Source organism: Urocampus carinirostris, chromosome 12 (genome assembly GCF_059441175.1).
Source record: "Urocampus carinirostris isolate Australia breed hairy pipefish chromosome 12, RoL_Ucar_1.0, whole genome shotgun sequence".
NCBI lineage: Eukaryota > Metazoa > Chordata > Actinopteri > Syngnathiformes > Syngnathidae > Urocampus > Urocampus carinirostris.
Genome location: NC_142360.1, coordinates 22,854,778 through 22,875,405, shown reverse-complemented (window position 1 = coordinate 22,875,405; position 20,628 = coordinate 22,854,778). Strand labels below are relative to the sequence as shown.

The 20,628-nt window shown below is 40.2% G+C and overlaps 1 protein-coding gene across 1 annotated transcript; it reads right to left on the bottom strand.

The window, feature by feature from the left end:
* Window positions 1–3,853: 3,853 nt before the first annotated feature.
* Window positions 3,854–19,293, bottom strand: LOC148355262 (alkaline phosphatase-like). The gene is made up of 11 exons (XM_088349206.1): window positions 19,218–19,293; window positions 18,957–19,073; window positions 16,964–17,079; window positions 15,386–15,560; window positions 11,354–11,526; window positions 11,162–11,287; window positions 11,006–11,075; window positions 10,795–10,929; window positions 9,011–9,202; window positions 8,822–8,938; window positions 3,854–4,125 (listed from the first exon to the last, which is right to left on the bottom strand). Exons 1-11 carry the CDS (start codon window positions 19,291–19,293, stop codon window positions 3,854–3,856), a joined length of 1,569 nt encoding a protein of 522 aa, XP_088205332.1.
* Between the last annotated feature and the right edge of the window lie 1,335 nt (window positions 19,294–20,628).

Below are 20,628 nucleotides of genomic sequence, written 5' to 3'. Positions count from 1 at the left end.
GTAGTGAAAGGAAGTCCGTCTATTTTTAGAGAACCGGCTTTTTTGGCTCAACTCATTAAAGAGAGCCAGCTCTCAAACGGCTCACTTGTTTTGATGCATTATATTACGAATTATTTTGTTGTATAAAAGAAGTTAAGAAAAAAGGAAGTATAAAAGGATAAAATGAAAAAAGAAAGGTTTGTGGTTATCCCTTTAATCGGTATACTATTTTTGTCCTGTCTATTGTTTTCTCCAGTTTTCGTTCGCGTCTAGTTTGTCCTGTTTATTTTCGATATCCTGTTTCATTATCTAACCTGTCTGTCCCATCCAGTCCGGTACAGACCCCACCTGTCCGATATCCACTCGGGCTATTGGTATCATTTCACGCCAGAATGCTGCCTAATGTGCATGACTCCCCATTTCCCGTGAAATAAAAGGTTTGTGTGAGTAACATCACGCGTTTGGGTCCTGATCCTGTTCTGGTTCATGACATCCCCTGAGGGTGCAGATCGAATCTCATAGGGCAGAGCATTCTACAACATCACGCCCGGAATGGAGAACGCTCTCAAACCTGCAGATCTCTTCTTGGCTCTTGGGATCACTAGTAGACCAGCATTTTCAGAGCAAAGGCTCTGGACCGGAACATGGGGGGAAATTAAATCTCAAAGATATGAGGGAGAAAGTCCATGCATGATTTTGTACAGTACCAACAGAACCTAAAATCACATCTTAAGTTAACAGGGAGCCAATTCAGGTTAGCTTAGTTTGGGCTAATGGACCAATAATTAACATTTCGGTCTTTTCAGAGTTAAGACACAAGAGGTTGAGTGACATCCATTCTTTTATCTCAGTGAGGCAGGCCTTCGAATTTCCACAGTTCAGTGGGGCGGATTCCTCCTTACAAAGATATAGTACAAGAAAAAAAGGCCTTGATTTTATTAATAATTTGTATGGGAAGAACTTCCTGCAAGTGAAAATGTAAGCTGCATTTTTACCCAACGCCTATATGAGGAAAGATTTGCCTCAAAAACAAATAACTCGCAATTTCCTCAAGATCCAAAAAGCATATGTCTTGATAAATGCACATGCCAGATGAAAAAAAAATCACATATGTAACTCGCAGAAATGTTCGTGACTTTGCAAAATGTATGATCCACATCGGATTTTATTTTAATGGAACGGGAGAAATGGGAAAATTGACCTTGAAAGTTCTTAAAAAGTTCTTAGCAATAAAAAATTTGTATGAACCCTGAATTACGCATGCATACTGTATATGCTGAAACTACAGTTTTGTCCTTGTTTTCAGAACGATAAAATTCATTTCTTATACTGGATATTATTTGCTTTATGCATGTATCAGATCAGGAGATGGTGTAATGGTAGTTTGTAGTCTGTACAGCCCTTTGAGACTTCTTATGTTAAGGGCTATACAAATAATCATCACTGATGATGTATGGATAGATGGATGGAGGGATGAATGGATGGATGGATGGATGGATGGAAGGAAGGAGGAATGGATTGATTTCTAAGGCCAGTGGCAGTTTTAGGGACGGGCGAGGCGGGCAGCTGCCCTGGGCGGCATTATTACCATGACACATGGGGGGTCTCACGATGTTCTTCCAAAAAATAAAAAAACAATTATAATAAATGTGCACCGCAAAGCGTTATTATCAAACAACATATCACTTTGCTTATTGTCAAGTGATCTCCCCTTCGTTGCAGCTTTGATGCACCTGCTGCGAAGGCATGCGGAGACTGAGGGTGAAACGAGGAAAAGCATAATGCAGAGACGACGTGGGGGACAATTCACCTTTCACTTGGAGAGAGGAAAGATTCTCTGTATTATTACTATACAAAAAATAGTTGGCAGCTCCTGTCTTCCAAATAAAGCACATACAGGCCAACTTCTGCACACTTCTCTCACTCTGCCAGTCACGATGGCTCAGGCAGAGAGGAGCTTTTTAAAACGGAAGTTGATAAAGTCTTACCGATGGTCAATGATTGCCCAAGGGAGCAGATTGCTTATGACGATTTTATCGATGATTTTCCATCAGGGAAAGCGCTTGGAAGTGGTTTTTCCCCAGTGAGTAATTTAGTGTAAAACCGCCACTGGCTAAGGCATACTCTATATTTGATAAAAAATTGACAAGTACTAGAGGTATGAGTGGGCATGAAGGATTTGATATTTTATTCATTTTACTATACAGGATTTTATACAAGATACATTTATTGAATGCAATGAAGACTTTTCACAGAGAAGGCTGAAGTTCGATGACAGGTCGCACCGTTCCAAGTGCGGAGTGTTTTGGCAGGGGAATTTTGATAACAGGGCGCTGACAAAGGACGTCAGGCCTTGTTTTGATAAATGCTTGGTGTTGTTTTGAGTTTCTTCAGACATCGATGCGACGAGGTGGCAACGAGGTGGCGATGAGGTGGAGTCCAAGTGGGGAGTCGCTGGCCCGCCTATGGGAGAAGTCGGCCCGCCCATGGGAGGAGTCAGCATGCCCGTGGGAGGAGCCGACACGCCAGCTTGGGAAAAAGGCGTGGGCCGGGAGAAAGGAAGATCGGAGATAGAGAGGGACAATCGAGAGAGAGGCTTGACAAAGAGCGAGAATAATTCGGCTAATTCGATGGAATTCACTTAATTTATTATTTAAGAAATTAAATCTGCCCCCTTGTGGAAATGCCGGTCTCTTGTTCATTTTTCCATCGAGAAACGAGGATGCATTGTTAGGCGAATGTAAGTTGTGTTTGGTTAATGGAGTCAGATAACTAATTCGAACAATTTGGTAAACGATACATTGTAATGTATTAATTTCCTAACAGGCCTAAGAAATACAGCCTAACTCGACCAGGCCCGTGGGTATGAAAGCCCAAACTAGCCCGTTTGACCAATTAACTTGATTTGAGGAACCGGGCCTGAAGTAAACCCGATGGTGCACCTCAGCTCCGTCCATACTTTGGTGCCAAAGTGTACGCTTTGGCACCAAAGTGTATGCTTCGGTAACGAAAGAACCTTCTTCGGCTCAAGTACGCACGGCGCCGAAATTCAACGCCGAGGTGCAGCTTTGGCTTGACTCCGGGCTTGGATCCCTCAAATCAAGTGTTCACTTCGGCGCCAAAGTACACGCACCCTCGAAGTGCAGTGCCGGAGTGCGCACTATAGCGCCAAAGTACGCATGGCGCTGAGGTGCAGCTCAAAAGTGTGTTACTCAGGTAAAAGTACTGTTACTTTAGAACAGACATGGGACCAAGTCACACATGTGCAAGTCTCAAGTAAGTCTCAAGTCTTCACCTTCAAGTCCCAAGTAAGTCCCAAGTATTTTTTTCTTGGGCAAGTCAAGTCACAAGTCAAGTCCCGAGTCTTAGATTGCCAAGTCCAAGTCAAGTCACAAGTCATAAAAACAGCGACTCGAGTCGACTCGAGTCCAAGTCACTAAGTCTCAAGTCCCCATGTCTGCTTTAGAACAATATCACTCAAGAAGTAACAAGGAAAATTAAGTGCATTCTGTGCAAATCCTCCGCAAATAAGAAAAAAAAAGGCGAGGGAGAAGCCCAGCCAGGTCCAGGCGGACTTAATCATTGACATTTTTGGGCCGGGTTCGGGTCTGGGCCCAAGATTTTACCCTTAGCGAGTACCAATACCAGGTATCAATATCTGATGCCATCACAATGTTGGCTTGAGGTCTCAAAGACTTCAAATTTGAATGGGCAGCAAACAACCTTTTTCAACTTTAATAAATAAAATTACTTTAAATTGCAGTCCCGGTAACCGTAGTGAAGACAAACAGTTCGGTAAATGAATGAAATTGCAGTTGGAGTATATGCATTTTCCTATCTATAATGTTTTTTTAAAACACTATGTAAAGCACAGTTATGATGCTGAGATGGAAAAAATAAGAAGGCCAATGAGAAGAAGCAGAAAGTTGGGGTTGAAGGTATTGGCATGACTGGGAAGGTCGAGTTTACAGTTCTCATACGGTGGCAGACAAGCTGCATAAGCCATTACATGGGCAATGTAGTTCTGCTCCTGGACCCCATGGAAGAGGTGAGACATGGGCCCTTTGGCGTATATTGCCACATCTTCGATGCCGTGGGTCTCCGAATCTAGAGGGACTGTAGCCTGTTGGCGGTATTCAGCATCCACTGAAAGAGGGATAAAAAGGTTATTAGACTAAATGGAGGCATGTCTTGGGACAATTCCGACAAACACAGGGTTTTGTTTTACCCTTCAACGGCAACATTTTGCAGCGGGTGTGCCGCGAGACCTTGTCTGGTGTGCCTCAGATCATTTTCCAATTTCATCCATCCATCCATTATCTGCATTGCCTATTCTCAGTAGGGTCACAGGGATGCAGGAGCCCATCCCAGCTATCTTCGGGCAGTGAGCAGGGGACACCCTGAACTGGTTTCCAGACAGTCGCAGGGCACACAGAGACAGACAACTCACTCGGTCAGTCACATCTAGGGACAATTTGGACCGGCCAATTAACCTGAAATGCATAGCTATGGAATGTAGGAGGAAACCGGGGTGCCCGGAGGAAACCCACACAAGCACGGGGAGAACATGCAAACTCCACAAAGGAAAGTTCGATATCATTACCTCAGAACTGTGCCGCACACGCGCCAACCACTGCTCCGCCGTGCAGCCAATTTCATCGAATAATAATTCGCAAAATGTGTGCCCTTGTCGAGTATCTATGCCAATGATTTTCAACCAGTGCACCGGGCACACGGGTGCCGTAGGGCATTGCCCAGTTTAATATTTTTTTTTAAAAGAGTGCCAATGAGAATAGAAAATATTTTAATGTATTTGTAACAAGTCAAATGCATAACAAAACTCAAAAAGTGCCATCCTAATGGTGCTACGAATAGTATGTGGAGAAATTACCACAGTTTCAAACAGTCACTAAAAGGTGATGTACGCAACTAGAAATTTTGCAACTCTCTGCTGCCTCAGTTGGCTCATTCCTCAAGTACTAATAAACCCTTTGTTTAACATATTTTTGGGAGTTTGGGTTGGTGTTTGGACTGTATTTGAAACAGGCTTTTTCTTACTTTCACCATTTTCAGGCTACACTAACAAAAAAACCCAGGGATGAGAATTAAATCACTCCTTGTCCCCTCCTCCCGCATTTCCTGATTCCTGCGGTGCCAAAAGTAAGATAAAAGCAGATTGAAAAAAATATGTAACGGCTCTTTGAACTTAGTCGGGCATTTTTATAACAAACCTAATATAGAAAATATCCCACTTTCACCTGTTTAAAGACACCTCAAACGACCCACTCCACCTTTAAGGGTAAAAGTATGAAATTAAGTAATAGCAAATCTTGAAAATTGATACATGAATAAAGAACTGAGGGGCAGCATGGCGGCGCAGTGGTTAGCGCATGTGCGGCACAGGTCATATCTTGGGAACCTCCTGCGTGGATTCAAATCCAGCTCCAGACTTCCTGTGCGGGGTTTGTATGTTCTCCCGATGATTGCTGGGATGGGCTCCAGCACCCCCGCGACCCTACTGAGGATAAGCGGTGTAGCTAATGAGATGAGATGAGCTAAAGAACTGAATCATCCCTTGTCATCTGTTCACAATCCTCATCTTAGCATGGTTAACCAGTTTTATTTTGCAGCATTCAGTGTGATTACTGTATTGCCTTTGGAAGGAAGCTGTTTTTTTTTTTTTTTAAAGGAAATACCCAGAACCTAGTAAAAACAATGAATATCTGCTCATTTTAAGGATTATATCTGTTATTATTTTATGAAAACACGGTATAAATTTAGTAAAACTTGAAAAACAGATCAATAATAAAGTAAAGTACAAAATTGCAACAAAATTAATAACCAAAATGAATTACCCTGAATGATATACTGAGCAACGGTGTCCACAAATGAGAAGAGTTAATAGTTTCAGGTCTATTTTGAAAAACATTTCAACGTGCCGTCGAGATTTATAATGACAAAACGTGTGCCTTTATTCACAAAGATTGAGAAACAGCTGATCTATTCAGTCTTTAGGTCCTCGAGTGAGTGTAATATCCTCTCATATTCAGTAGATGGCAACAAGTCGCTTTCTTCATAATAACCTTTTTAGGAGGTTGTGTTGGGAAGTCATTTTGGTAATTTAGTTTTGAAAATGTAGTTTGAAGATTGTTCCACTGACAAAAAGTATTGTTCATTTTAAGTTGTGTTTCCCTTGTTTCCATTTTAAAAATGTAGAAAAATAAGATCAAATTAGACAAAACAGGTTAGAAAGAAAATTATATAATTACAAAAAAATAATAATTCCTTCAAATGTTACCTGTGTTACTTCCTGAGAGAGACACAAAGGACTAACTATTGGATAAGAAAACATTTATATTGTCAATTTAAGCTAAATCTAGCAATTTGAATATTATTCTATATGTTAAGAATATTATTTTTCTATACATCAACAGCAAACGTGTAGGTTTGGTCCTGGCATTGATGGGGACATAGTTCATATTTTATTAGGTTGATCACAAAATATTGGTGGGGACATAGTACCGTATTTTCTGCACTATAAGGCGCACCGGGTTATAGGGCGCACCCCAAAAAAATAGTTTTTGGTCCTATATTTGACATACATAAGACGCACTGGATTATAAGGCGCTACAATGGGAACGTCGACAAAACAGTCAGATAGTTCAGTCAAACTTATTACCCCCTTAACATTCCGAAAGCTTGCAAAGAAGCAAATACGTGTCGTACGATGTCACTCAAATGCATCGTTCCAAATATCATTCGGAAGGTTAAAGTCTTGGGATTCAAGAAATGCCAACCATTCCTTAGTTTCTATTTTCTTTTTCGCTCGCAACTTTACTGTGCATATGACAATAAACACTTGGAATTGAGTTTAATTTAAAAATAGACACTCCATCCATTATCTGCATCGCTTATCACAGAAACATCAAGTTCAGTCTGAAACAAGATACAGGGAAAATATAGAGCCGGAGTAGCTCACCGAAGTCGTTGTGTTCAATAATAATGTGCAACCATGGTCCTCTTATATCCGTGAGTGTAGTAAATCCAGGAGAGTAAAATGTTTACAAATACAGTACAGAATAGTAAAATACTGTTTTCTCTATGCCGTCAACCCAACGTGCTATTCACATTCATCTTTTTCGGCCAATTGCAGGCTTTGTTTTGCCGCTTTAGCCTATGCCAGCCTGTAAATAATAAAAAGGATCCGCCCCCTTTACCTCCGAATAACTTTAGCCAATAGTGATCGATTCAAATGATGATTGACACATTGGTTAGCCAATGAAACGCCGGTAAATAAATCCCAGCATACACCGCAGACTACTTGGCGTTCGGGGGAAAATCTAGTCGCCGGCTGCTGCATTAGTTGCAAGACTTTGCGACTTAATATTGATCCATAAATAAGGCGCACTGTATTATAAGGCGCATGGTCAGTTTTTGAAAAAAATAATGGGTTTTAGGTGCGCCTTATAGTGCGGAAAATACGGTAAATGTTTTTGTTACGTGATCACATAATATTGGTGGGGACGAAACAATGATTGCCCAATAATATTGGGTACATGTCCACTTCGTTGCTGCCAAAACTACACCCTTGATTTTTGGGCAATGGAGAATCTCGCAAAGAAACGAGTGTGCTTTAGAATGGATTGATAAACGTTGTTTTATGGTGAACCACACAAACTTCACACCGTAAATCAGATGAGTACAAAGAGCTGTGCAACATTGCAACTGAGGGCAATTGTTGCTTTAATGCCTTTATGTCATACATGCCATAAATTTTCTGAGCAAGTCAAAAAAATCAGCAAGTTTCTAGGTCATTTCTATCAAAAGTTCCGATTTCCTTACAATATGCAAATCAAATGCTCCCTCTGGCCACTAGAAGGCAGTAAAGAATATATTCTCAGCATTAGTAGACCTAGCCTGGTCGTTTGATTTGATGAAGTCGAATCAAAACGTTGTTATTTTTTCATAGCTCTTGCTTGAGTTTGCATAGTGTGGTATTTTTGTGCACGAGTAAAACTGAATTCACTCAACTGTTAAAATAAACCTGTTGAATGACAAACATGAAAATTCATTTTTCCCTACTGTTGGGAATAAATGTGTTATTCTTAGAAAAGATCCCATGTCATCCGTGATTAAATTATGCAGGGTAGGCTGTCATGGTTACCACAGCGCCCAATTGGCCCTGCCCGTGTGGCGCCAGCTGTGGCTTATAAACAGATTGGCTTTCCGTCTTTTTAAGCTCAGTGCGCTCTCTCTTACTTTGTCAATCTGTCATCGAACCTCTGCCCCGCAAGATGTGGGTTCTGACTCTGCCCTGTTTTCCTGTTGGTATTTCCAGTCCGGTATTGTTCCCGTTTATTTTTGTCCTGTTTAATATTGGTTTCCAGTTTCGTTCCCGTCTTGTTTGTCCTGTTTATTTTCGATATCCAGTTTCAGTATCTATCCTGTCTGTCTGTCCCGTCCTGTCCGGTATCGACCCCATCTGTCCGATATCAACTCAGGCAATTGGAATCGATCTCGTCGGTCTCTGGCTTCCTGTCTTTCCACGCCAGACCGCTGTCTAACGTGCATGAATCCCCATTTCCGGTAAAATAAAAGGCTTGTGTGGGTCCTGATCCTGTTCTGGTTCCTGACAGTATGCTACTCAAGTAGGCTGAATGATGAAGCATAATACCAAAAAACTACGGGCGGATACATTTTTTTTGTTGATATTATTTTGCTGATTCGGCCTGTCGGAGAACAGAAATTCTGGATCTTGCCCCCGAGACAAAATTAAGTTTTACATTGCCACATCACAAGTTGGAGCCGCTATTTTACGTTGCCTCACTGAAATTTCACTTACTTGAAAGGGTTTCATTGACATCCGGACGAGTTCCATTGAAGATCTGGTATCCTGGACCGTTTGCATAACCAGCAGTAGTGAATCGTTTCCTGTCGTCAGCAATTGAGCGGGAAACCCCTGCAGGCCAGATGATACATATGCATCAGAAAATGTTTTTTCGGTAACTCTTGCTTAGTGTGAAAATGTTACCTAAAACAGGGTTCCCCCTGGCTGAATATCCCCCAAACGAGAAGACGTGCGAGTGGTCGGCGGTGACGATGGAAAGAGTGTCCAGCTCACTCGTGAGTTCCGCTGCTCGCCCGATAGCTCGATCGAATTCAACAGCTTCAGTGAGAGATCGGATCGCCCTTCCGCCGTGGTGTCCGTGATCTATTCTCCCTCGTGGGAAAATAATATGAAAAATAAAACATAAATGATTTCGATGGTCATAAATTTGAGGTGGCTAAAAAATGTCCTTAAAAGCACCTTTTTTCCAATAAAAATAACATGAAAACACTCTCAATACGTTGTAAATGTTGTAAATGACTCTTTATAACGGGAATCAAACCCAGATCGCGGCAGTGAAAGCACTGGTTTATAATTACTAGACCGCAAAGAATGTAGATGACATAAGAGAAGGCACATCCCACTCTTTTTACACTGCTACAATGTACAACATTGTAATGAAGCATTGTGGGAAAGAGTTCAGCGAAAACAATGTTGTACAACGTGGTACCATGAGTAAATATAGTGTGATGATGAAATAAAATTGAATGGGTTTTATATGTCATGTAGATTCCTAGCCCCCCTAATGGAAGGTGGCTAGAGTCAAGAACACACTCGCATTTTTGACTCTTACAGAGACTTTGAATACAGAGGAGGGGATTCCCAGGCCCCTCGCTCAACCAAACCGATGCATCGCAATGCCTGTTGTTGGGGGTCATTGGGTGACCGAACCCCCAACATCAACCCCTGAAGCTGAGCATCAAGTAGGGAGGCTACAGGTAACAATGTTGTAAGTCTTCGGTATGACTCGGCGAGGCTCGAACCAGCGACCTTCCGGTCTCAGGGCGGGAGCGAAAAGGTGAGTATGATAATATCACTAAGTAGAAATTGTACGAGCATTTGACCTAACGTAACTCTTATTTGAAGTTCACTGATGCCTTAACCGCCAGAGTCATTGGAGCATATCTTAATACAAAAGTTGATTTGCGGCGACACGGTAAATCTGCCTCACAGTTTAGAAGTCCTGGACTTCATTCCAGCGACTAGTTTCCCTGTCAGGCGTTTGCATGTTCTCCCCGTGGCACCATTTTCATGTGTTTTTGGGGGATTTTAAATGATCAGTATGTCTGCGTTTGTAAGCTATGTAAAGTATTATTTCAACCCGCTTTTCAATAATTTGTGATATTCATTTTGTGCTGCTAAGATGTTTTTTACACATGCTGTACTTTTGTTTTTAGTCCATTAATTGTAACCTTGGCCACAAAAATGTAAAGTGAACGTTTGTTTGGATTTGTGAAGGTGAACACCACCGCAGCTAGGGAGATCTACGTAGACGCGGAGCTGCCACGTAGAAACGGGTCCCTGACGACGACTCAACTGCGGGACGTCCGGTAGACAAGAGTCATCCGACTGTTTGTTCAAACAAAGTATCTCAAAGGCCCACGGCAGGATTAGATGCGATGTGATTTCTGCCCAGTGCCCTGAATATTAAAGTAAAGTAATTTATTGAATGTTTGCCAATCAGAATTCAGAACACAATACAATAATAAGTAAGCCACGGCAAAGCAAAGGATAACTGTAACTGATCAATTTATGATTTGGAAAGCTTACAAAAATCTAAGCAGATTCCAAATTAATGTTTTATAAATTACATTTAAAATAATTAAACGTTTTTGCAAGGGAAATGGAATCTGGTTTACTTTATATCAAATGTTTTCCTTTTGACACATGAAGTACACATATTATAATATCCTGTTAACTTTACTTATCTTCCACAAAAAGGAAATATCCTTTTGGGTTTTTGCTGAGTATCTCAATGGCTTTCTCTGTCATCTCGGTCAGGGACGGGTCAGTCAACTGATTACGCTCCAACTCATAGCGACAGTCCTTAGGTTCAAAAAGACCTGAATGAAAACAATATGAGTATACAATAGACCAACAGATTTCTGATAGAAGCCAGTTATTTTGTTGTTAAATTACCCATCAGGAAGTCTGTATTTTTAGGATTGACAGCATCAAACTGTTGTTTATTCCAGACATATGTAGCTCTCTGTAGCGTGTTGCAAGGACACAACAATAAAAATTTGGTCTTACTACTAAGAACACGTGTACTGTAAATAACTCCTTTTATTTTACCGTTTTATTCTTCAGCCACTCATCAATGAGGTTCTGTCCATCCCTTCGATCTCCATTGATTTTGGAATATTCCGGGTCTTCCATGTCACTGGGCATCATGTATTGTCGGCCTCCACCGAGTATGACCTTTAAGGCACAAAAGAAACGATGACAAGAAGCAACGAATCCTTGCCTTGACTGTAATACACCTACGTTTATCTCAACATTGTGAACAAGCTGGTAAGCAATGTCTCTGCAGCCGTTTTGGATAGCCTCGAGGGTGAGGTCCGAATCGGCGTACCAATTTCGTTCCGCCGAGTGGGCATAGTTTGCACTTGGAGATGCGTGCTGGACTCGGGTTGAAGTTACAATTCCGACCGATTTCCCTGGGAAAGAAAAAGATATACAGGGTCTTCCAAAAGTCTTGGGCACATTTGAAGTCCCAATATCTTCTTAACTATGAATGGCAGTGAGATAAAAGTTGTGCCATTATTAAGCTAATTACCAGTTTTTTTCTCTTCTTTTGGGACCCATTAACGGGGCTTACTCAACTAGAAAAGGCGTTTTTGTTTCCATAAGTGAATCATATATTGTTGTTCAATGTGCATTTGGCATAATAGTCAGAAAGGAGCCAACGAAGAGGAAGTCCATTATGAGATGGCACGGTAAATCCATAATGAACGGGCGCCTATGCACAGTTAAAAGAACAGAATGCCCCTCAACTTCAGAAGATGGAATCGAACAACTTTGAACTGCTTTCCAGCGCAGTCCACCCAAACAGATTAAAAGAGCCATTGGAGTACTCCAGTGTCCTAAAACAACTGTTTGGCATGTCTTAAGAAGATGACTGCACATGACGGCTTACAAGATACAGTTAGTCCAATAGTTGAAGGACACTGATAAATCAGCAAATGACAGATCTGAAGACCGGCTTGTTTTTAGCAATGATTTTTAGCTGAAGGCAGGAATAACAGAAATTGTTGCAACCATTGACAACGCAATGCTGGGACACGTGCGGCAAGAATTTGACTATCGGCTTAATGTGTGTCATGTGACAAATGGTGCTTACATTGAACATCTTTGAAAATGCAGGTAAAAATTTAGATGACAGGCTTTCTGGATTTAGATGTGTTTTATATCCTTAACACTCGAAGTCCCAGGAATTTTGCGTACCCCTCCAGAAAGACCAGCGGACAGCCAAAAGGCTGTGTTATTTAAAACAATCAACTCAACAGCCCATCTAATCACCATTGTTCTGTAAATGTAGCAAGGTTCCCATTATTTTCTTTACATTAGCATCCGAAGGCCCATTACAGATGCTCCCCTACTTAAAAACATTTTTTCGGGAAGTCAAAAAATATCCGGACATTGCAGCAAGGTAGATTTTGTATTGTGCACCTTTTTCCATGTTCAAGACAGTACGCAGTGCTTCTTTGCACCGCTACTGGCATGTGGCGCTGTGAGAGCTCACCCAGGACCCACCCCGAGGAAGAAATCCGGCTTCCTCTTCCTCTCACAGTCCCAGTTTCTGCGTAAACATACTGTACTGTATCTCCAGCACGTTAAGAACTTTGACATTTCTATTGTTTACTATCTCGTGCATCCATTCAATATGGTTGGTGTAAAGTGTAAAGAAGAGGCAAGCCGTTTCATTTGAAAAGGAAGTGGAATAAGGGAGCTTGATGCAGTTCAGAAAATGATTGGATTGCTTTTTTCCAGCCACTTTCTACAACGGAGGAGGAAGTCGCCTAACTCTTGAAGCCTATCTTCCAACAGTAAGTTAAACTTCACTTTATTTATCTTTATAGAGCATCTTATTTTATTAAATGTATATTTTCAGTACAAAACAATACAGGTTACACAAGCCTTAAACATATATAAACCTTAAACATACAAAATATAGCACTGAAGCAACTAACGAACGAATTCAACTTAGGTCTGGGGAGCGTCTGTACTGAGTTTTTCGCACCAGAGTTTGCCTCATTTGCTGCTCAGTGGTGAAACTAATCCAATCAGTTGGCAGAAATACTACAAAACCAGTACAAAATAATACAACATGAATGGAAAACTAAACATCAAATTTAATGCTTCAAAAAAATGGACCTAGTATATTATTTTTTCTTCGTTTTGATGAGAGAAAATACTATAGAAATACTGTAAAAATACTACTACAGTAATAATATAATACAAAAAACCATTACAGAAATATTGTAACAGAAATACCACAAAAACTACAGTAATTGTAAAACATATTTAAGAAATACTACAAATATATTAGTATGGAGATATTTCAAAATATTTCTAGTGAATTACAAAAAATATACCAATACAGTTATACTATAATAAGAACATACTGCTACATAAATAGATAAATATTACAAATGCTTTTTTTATTTTTGCTCCCTTTTGTCCCCGGCTTTGACCTGTTTTGATCCCGACCACATCTACTCTCCCCTCCCGGCTTACGACCCATTTTTGTTCCCGACTACCTCTACTCTCCCGTTCTGGCTTACGACTCGTTTCCGACCCCTATCACGCTTTGTTCTCCCAGTCCCGGCTACTGACCAGTTTTCCGGTCCCTGACACCGCCATGGCTCGCAAAGGAAGATCCACTTCCGTGTTCGGATCACGATACGATTGCGAGAGGGACTTGCTTCCCACGTCTAGCGAGCACCGGATCGCGGGCGCTGCCCTTCCTCTCTCTATCTCAATAAACTTGTGAGAAACGTTACGCAATTGGGTCTACCCTTTGTTCTGGACGTGACAACCAGTTTTTTTTTCTTTTTTTGTACAGAAAAAGATATAAGATACTGTTGGCATTCCTTAAAATTGTATTAAAACAAATAAGAAATACCTAATCTGCAAACAAACCCTGAAATGAAGGAAACAAAATATAAAGATGAAATGGAAGTATGTAACTCTCTAAGCCTTGCATGTGTATGCAATTTTGGGTGGTGAGATGACTCAAAAGATCTGACGTGTCCCCTGTGAAGCAATATTTTTTGTCTGCTTTGAACACAGGGTGATAATTCATTCTCCATCTCCTGTCTTATAAAATTTAAAATACAGCCGCACATACTGTACATGAGACGCCGCATCCTTCTGTCTTTATGGTTTCCTGATCATCCGCACTTAGGATGAGAGAAGAAAACAGACTGTACTGACTACAAAACCAATGGAAAGGATTGTCGAGACCTTGAGAAGGTTAGAAATAAGAATTTTTATGAGAAAAAAACGTTGTTTTCGCAAAGAATGTCATTTCTAAGTGACCCCAAAATTTTGAACAGTATTATATATGTGTATACCTCTCTCTTTCTGTCTGTCTCTGTCTCTAGATTGATAGATAGATACATAATACCAACCTTTTCTATTGAGAACACACAATTAAGCGTTACTAATACATTAGACAAGCATCAGTAATTACTCATTTATGCAAGTTGATAAGTTTAATGTTTAGTAAAGACTCCAATAAGGAGAGAATATATAAGTGGATTTTAAACTTGCATGGAGGACAAGGAGAGAAACCTTCAGGTAAGAAACTTCAGATCGGCCCTAAAGGTTTTAGATATAAAACAATAGGAACATGATTGGCCTATAGCAAAAATGACATAATAGTCAAGAAAATGCGCGAGAGTGCGCAATAATAGTGAAAATAAAGGAATGGCATCCTATGAAATCTCCTTTGCGTGTATCCAATCATCAAAGATGGATGAAAATCCAAGATATTTTGGATAGAGACAGACACACGGACAGACAAACAGACAGACAGATAGATAGATAGATAGATAGATAGATAGATAGATAGATAGATAGATAGATAGATAGATAGATAGATAGATAGATAGATAGATAGATAGATAGATAGATAGATAGATAGATAGATAGATAGATAGATAGATAGATAGATAGATAGATAGATAGATAGATAGATAGATAGATAGATAGATAGATAGATAGATAGATAGATGGGTAGATAGATAGATAGATAGATAGATAGATAGATAGATAGATAGATAGATAGATAGATAGATAGATAGATAGATAGATAGATAGATAGATAGATAGATAGATAGATAGATAGATAGATAGATGGATAGATAGATAGATAGATAGATAGATAGATAGATAGATAGATAGATAGATAGATAGATAGATAGATAGATAGATAGATAGATAGATAGATAGATGGACTAGTCATTTTAATTGGACTGTTTTAGCTAAGATATGTTACCTGTTAAATGTTACCTGCTTGTTTGGCCCGATACAGCACAGATTTAACTTCGTTTCCGTAAGAGGCTGTGCAGTTTCCTCTTGGAGTGGCAGCAGTGACTCCCAGAGTGCCATAGTTTGCTTTCACTCCACAAAGGTAGGCTGTGGCCGTACCTGCGCTGTCTGGCATTTGTTGATCCACATTGTATGTCTGCAGGGTCCATATTAACAATTATATCTACATTTCATGCCGGGTGGACGATTTTCGGCACAATTCCGTATCTGTTGTGCAGATTGTACAGAGCGGCGCCTTATCCACCAATGAATGTTTATCAGAATGTGTTGCATGTAAAAACACTTCTCTTTTTGTCTTTTTGTATTTTTCCTTCAATCATTTTGTTAATTGGTACAAGCCTGCAGTTTTGTGATTGGGGCTGCTCACGTGTTTGCGCATTAGCGCAGTTACGCTAGTAATGCATTCAGGGACATTTGGTATATTTATATATTTGATTGTCTTCTTTATTAATTTTGCAGTTAATAGTTGTTTAAAATCCACTATTTGATCACTGTGTTGATTTGTTGTGAGAATAATAACTTAGCCTAATAAATCTGAATATTGTAGGTTCAAGTTTGTTGAAAATCAAGAAAGTGAACAATCAGTGTGTTTAAAACAATAATGTGTTCTTGTCTGCTAAGTCAAAAAGAAAATTTTATTTTTGCTTAATAAACTACGCTACAGGGCAGTACGGTGGCGCAGTGGTTAGCACGTTCTGAGGTCAAGGGATCAAATCCAGCTACCAGCCTTTCTGTGCGGAACTTGCATGAGGTCAAGGGATCAAATCCAGCTACCAGCCTTTCTGTGCGGAACTTGCATGTTCTACCCGTGCTTGCGTGGCTTTCCTCCGTGCACTCTGGTTTCCTCCCACATTACAAAAATGTGCACGTCAGGTTAATTGGGCCGGTACAAATTGTCCCTAGGTGTGACTGAGCGAGTGAGTTGTCTGTCTCTGTGTGCCCTGCGACTGGCTGGAAACCAGTTATGAAATGAAATGAAATGAAATGATCTGCATTTATATAGCACTTTTCAAGTCAATGACTTCCCAAAGCGCTTTACAATGTGCTCCACATTTCCCAATAGCGGCCTTGCAGCTATGTAAGGCGCTAACCTGCTTATTGGGGGTATTAAGGGTTCAGTGTCTTACACAAGGACACTTCGACATGTAACACGGACGAGCCGGGATTCGAATTGGGATCCCTTGATCCCAAGACGAGCGCTCTACCTCCTGAGCTACTGCCGCCCCTGTTCAGCATGTCTCCTGCCCACTGCCGGAAGACAGCTGGAATAGGCTGCAGCATCACTGCGACCCTACTGATGATAAGCGGTGAAGATAATGGATGGACGGATGCTATAGTACGTGGCTAAAATTTGAGGATTTGTTTGCAATTCTATAAGCAACTTCCTATCATTGGTTTCTTCCAAATATTTTTCAAAGTTACATAGTTCATTTATGTTAAACAAAATGTAGTCATTTTATTTACTCAACCTTGTGCATAATATGTTCCAGATTTACAGCCATGTGTATTTCTAAAACGAGTTGTAAAAAGCTTTCTGACCTTAGACAATGCAAGGTGAGGGAAAGTATCCATGACCAGGCTGGTCTCTTCTCCAGACTGTCCTGCCATTTGGCCTTTAAGAATGCGGGCAGCAGTAACTGTTGTGACTCCCATACCTGGAAGTTGGATACGTAAACCTGATTTTCTCATCCACACCAACACCAGACATTCAACATTGCCTTTTAGAGGAGACATTCCATTATGGGCAACCAATATATTATCAAAGGTGTACTTCATTTTTGAATCATTTGACGTCTCAGTGTACACATTCATGTAGTCATTTTACAATATCGACATTGTTTTTTTTTAATTTATTGTTGAGAGGGAGGCTTTGGATATTGTCCTGGGTCTTATCAATCCACTTGCACTAACTTAGTTTTCATTTTTGTCATAGCCCGGTATATAAATGGTTGAAAGCCAATTTGAAACCTCACATCCTTGTTCTGTACTCACAAGCCTGTTTTATTAGTTTTTATTTGATTTATTGTTATAAAAAACCCTGAGGAACTGCTGATCCTCAGCGTTTTTTTATCCTTCTCATCACTCAAATCAAATGTTCACTAGATTTATGTGTGTATTTATTTCTAATACGTACTAAGTAGCGCAAATATAATTGTACTGTAGATAGACAATTATAAAAAAGACAAGAGAAAACAAGCTGCCACTGGCAAAATTATAGTACCTGTTCAAAAAAGACATTTATCTCCATTTCATAATCAATACACCAGTATTCTAGTTCCTAAATCTGTTCAAATGTATGACAGAATATGGGGGGGAGATAAAGAAGAAAAAAAACATATCTATCATTGAATTAAGATGTGGTTAAAATGCAGATAACGCTCTTCATACATATCACTATATCAGTGTTGACCATTGATTGTGTTGACTGTAGTACAGGTACACCTCGTTGCTTCCCGCTTCCGTTATCACTGGTTTACTGCATTGTGGAATTGTTTTTCTTGTAATTGATATCAACATATCATGCATTGCACACATCAATGCTGTGACAAGGGTAGATTAGGGAGGGCTTTACGTAATGGTGTAGGCTGTCGGTCAAACAGCAGGGTTGGTCTGGCGCACAGGTCAATGTGTCCACCAAAACAAACTTCAACAGCTAGGATTTTAGTGGTGCTATACATTGAAATGAAATGCATCATTTAAATCTGACTCTAAGGAATGTTAAAAGTGTGCAAAGAAATAGTTTTCACCAGCAGGTGCTCCGAGGATGATTATCAGGTCCAGTAAGAGACTGATACGGCATCAGGAAGAAGGCAATAGCTGCGCCGCAGGTCCCACCTATTGCGGCTAGGCTACATAACAAATCTCAAAAGCTTCCCCTGCCAAGCATGTATCTCAACAACCCATGATCCAATACCTACAAAACGGATAACTTGGAGCTACAACTTGTGGGAAACTAGTACATTCTCAACGGTTGTTATTTAGTCACTGGGAAGACCTGACTCAATCCGAGGATATTCAATGCTAGTGTGCAGCCAGCCAGCCACTCTATAAATCACTTTCTTACTCTGAAAGGAAAAGCCCTAAAATTTTGTATAATGACCGACCGTTCATCCAACAGCAATTCATTGTTATATGTTTTTATTTGTAGTTCGATAGATGTTATTTTGTTACAGTCATAAACTCTCAGTCAATAAGGATGTCATCTCGAGGTAAGTTTGACCCTTAGGGGCGTTTATGAAGGGGGATCGCTACTTGGCCAATTTTCATGTTTTGCATGGGATAACCCGCAATAACTGATGGGTAACTGTACAAGAATGTAAAAACAAAAGAACATAAAAAATGAAATTTAAAAAAAACAACCTCTCATTGATAATGCAATTTGAAGAACAAGTCATCTCACTACAACTTCATTTTGTCTACTTAGTTTAAAAACTCATCAACTCAGTGATTAAATGTTCCAGTGGCATGTAATTACCTTTCCAATTCAAAAAGGTCTGTTTAATTAGGAAGATCATGACTTCCCCCAACTCACCGTCCCCCAGGAAGAGAATAATATTCTTGGCCTGGTGCAAATTAGGCTGAACGTTGAGAGCAGTGTGAAGCGCTTGCATCCCTTTGTTGTTCCAGTAACTGGCATGGAGCTCTTCCTCTTCATGGGAAAAAAAGAAACATTGAGTAAGTGTGATCCAGATGTGGGATTGGAAGACTCCAACAATCAAAGAATAATGTCATCCTGGGCTGCCAAATATTCAACTTTATATTAAGTTTCGGGAAACACATAAAAGATGTTTACCATAAACTGAGGCAGTCCTCTCGATTGAAATGGAAATCAGAAAACTGCATAAAACAAACACATACGTCCCGGCCATGATATCGATGGTATCGGAGTTTAAAAATAATGCAAAGGGTTGTAACACACCTTGATCGCTTTATAGCCATCGTTAAGGAACAAAGGGCGCAAATCTTTTACAACAGGCAAAGGAGAAGCTAACTAGGCCAACGAAAGAGTGTTGGGGACCTAAATCAATGAGGTTCTGGACTTGCATCGGTATTATCCACACTGCTTGAATAATCACCCATAAAAGCATAAATAGCAGTTGTTTCTTAATAATGTCTGATATTTTTATTCACTTCACATGTAGAGACAGTAACTCAGTAGTTATCAACATTGGGTGTGTCTCTGCTGTTTTTTATTTTCATATTTATAAGGGAAAATGTATGGCTAGCTCATAAATCCAGCATGATATTGTATACGGAGATGTAAAGATCACATTTTTAAGCCAAGAACTGAATTGTAGTCCATTAGGCAAACAATGAGTATTTATATTTTTGGCACATATTAGTACTAATAAGTCTTTGACATATGCAACTCAAACTTGTGTATCTAACGAATAACTATATATTGTTTCCTTCCTACTCATATAAAAAAACTCCAAACTGAAAAAAATTGTGAAAAAATATGTTGAAAAATCAACTCATTTTTATTAATCTCAAGAGATGGCCATCTCTTGTCTTCTGAAAATAACATGGCTCTTAGTTGATCAGGTTTTAGGTATCAGCCAATCACTCCTCACCTTTTTTAAAGCTCAGTCAGGTCTGGTGAGAGATGGGCGCTGCCATGCAGTGCTTTTCTAAGACACACCCCATGATGGACAACAACAGCTCAAAAAAGGACTGTGCGCTGTGCAAACTACCAGGTCGGTGGTGATAAGTGTATGATTGGTAGGAACCTATACTCCGTGGTTGGAACACTTTTACAATTGCCTGCACCTTGCACCAGCAAGGCCCATGTGACAAACAAATCCGTGCGCAACACCATCAGGGGGCAGATTGGACCCTAAAAAGAACTGTTGCCAACTGTGGGCAGACGTAAACTTCAGGGGTATGGTCACATCACAAGATCATCAGAACTGGCCAAGATCATTTTTCAGGGCACATTCGAAGGGGGCAGGATGAGAGGAAGACCAAAAAAGAACTGGGCCGACAACATTAAGGAATGGACTGGTGCCGACTTTGCCACGACACAAAAACATTCCGGTAACCATCAACAGTGGAGAAAGCTGTCCAGAGTGGTGATTTACATTGGGTTTTTAAAAATTTCTGCTGCTAAATGCTATTGCCCTTGTCAGTGCAATATTCTTACAATGCACGATTATTTTTGCACTATTATTACAATGCTCTATTATTTATTGCATTATTCTTAA

Bases quoted from the DNA above. Each gene is read 5' to 3' on its own strand.
- LOC148355262 (XM_088349206.1), bottom strand. From the start codon at position 19,293: ATGGCCGGGACGTATGTGTTTGTTTTATGCAGTTTTCTGATTTCCATT. The intron at 19,074-19,217 runs GTAAACATCTTT...TTTCCCATGAAG, and splicing joins GAGGACTGCCTCAGTTTATG to AGGAAGAGCTCCATGCCAGT. The intron at 4,126-8,821 runs GTAAGTGAAATT...TCCCTCTTTCAG, and splicing joins TGTCAATGAAACCCTTTCAA to TGGATGCTGAATACCGCCAA.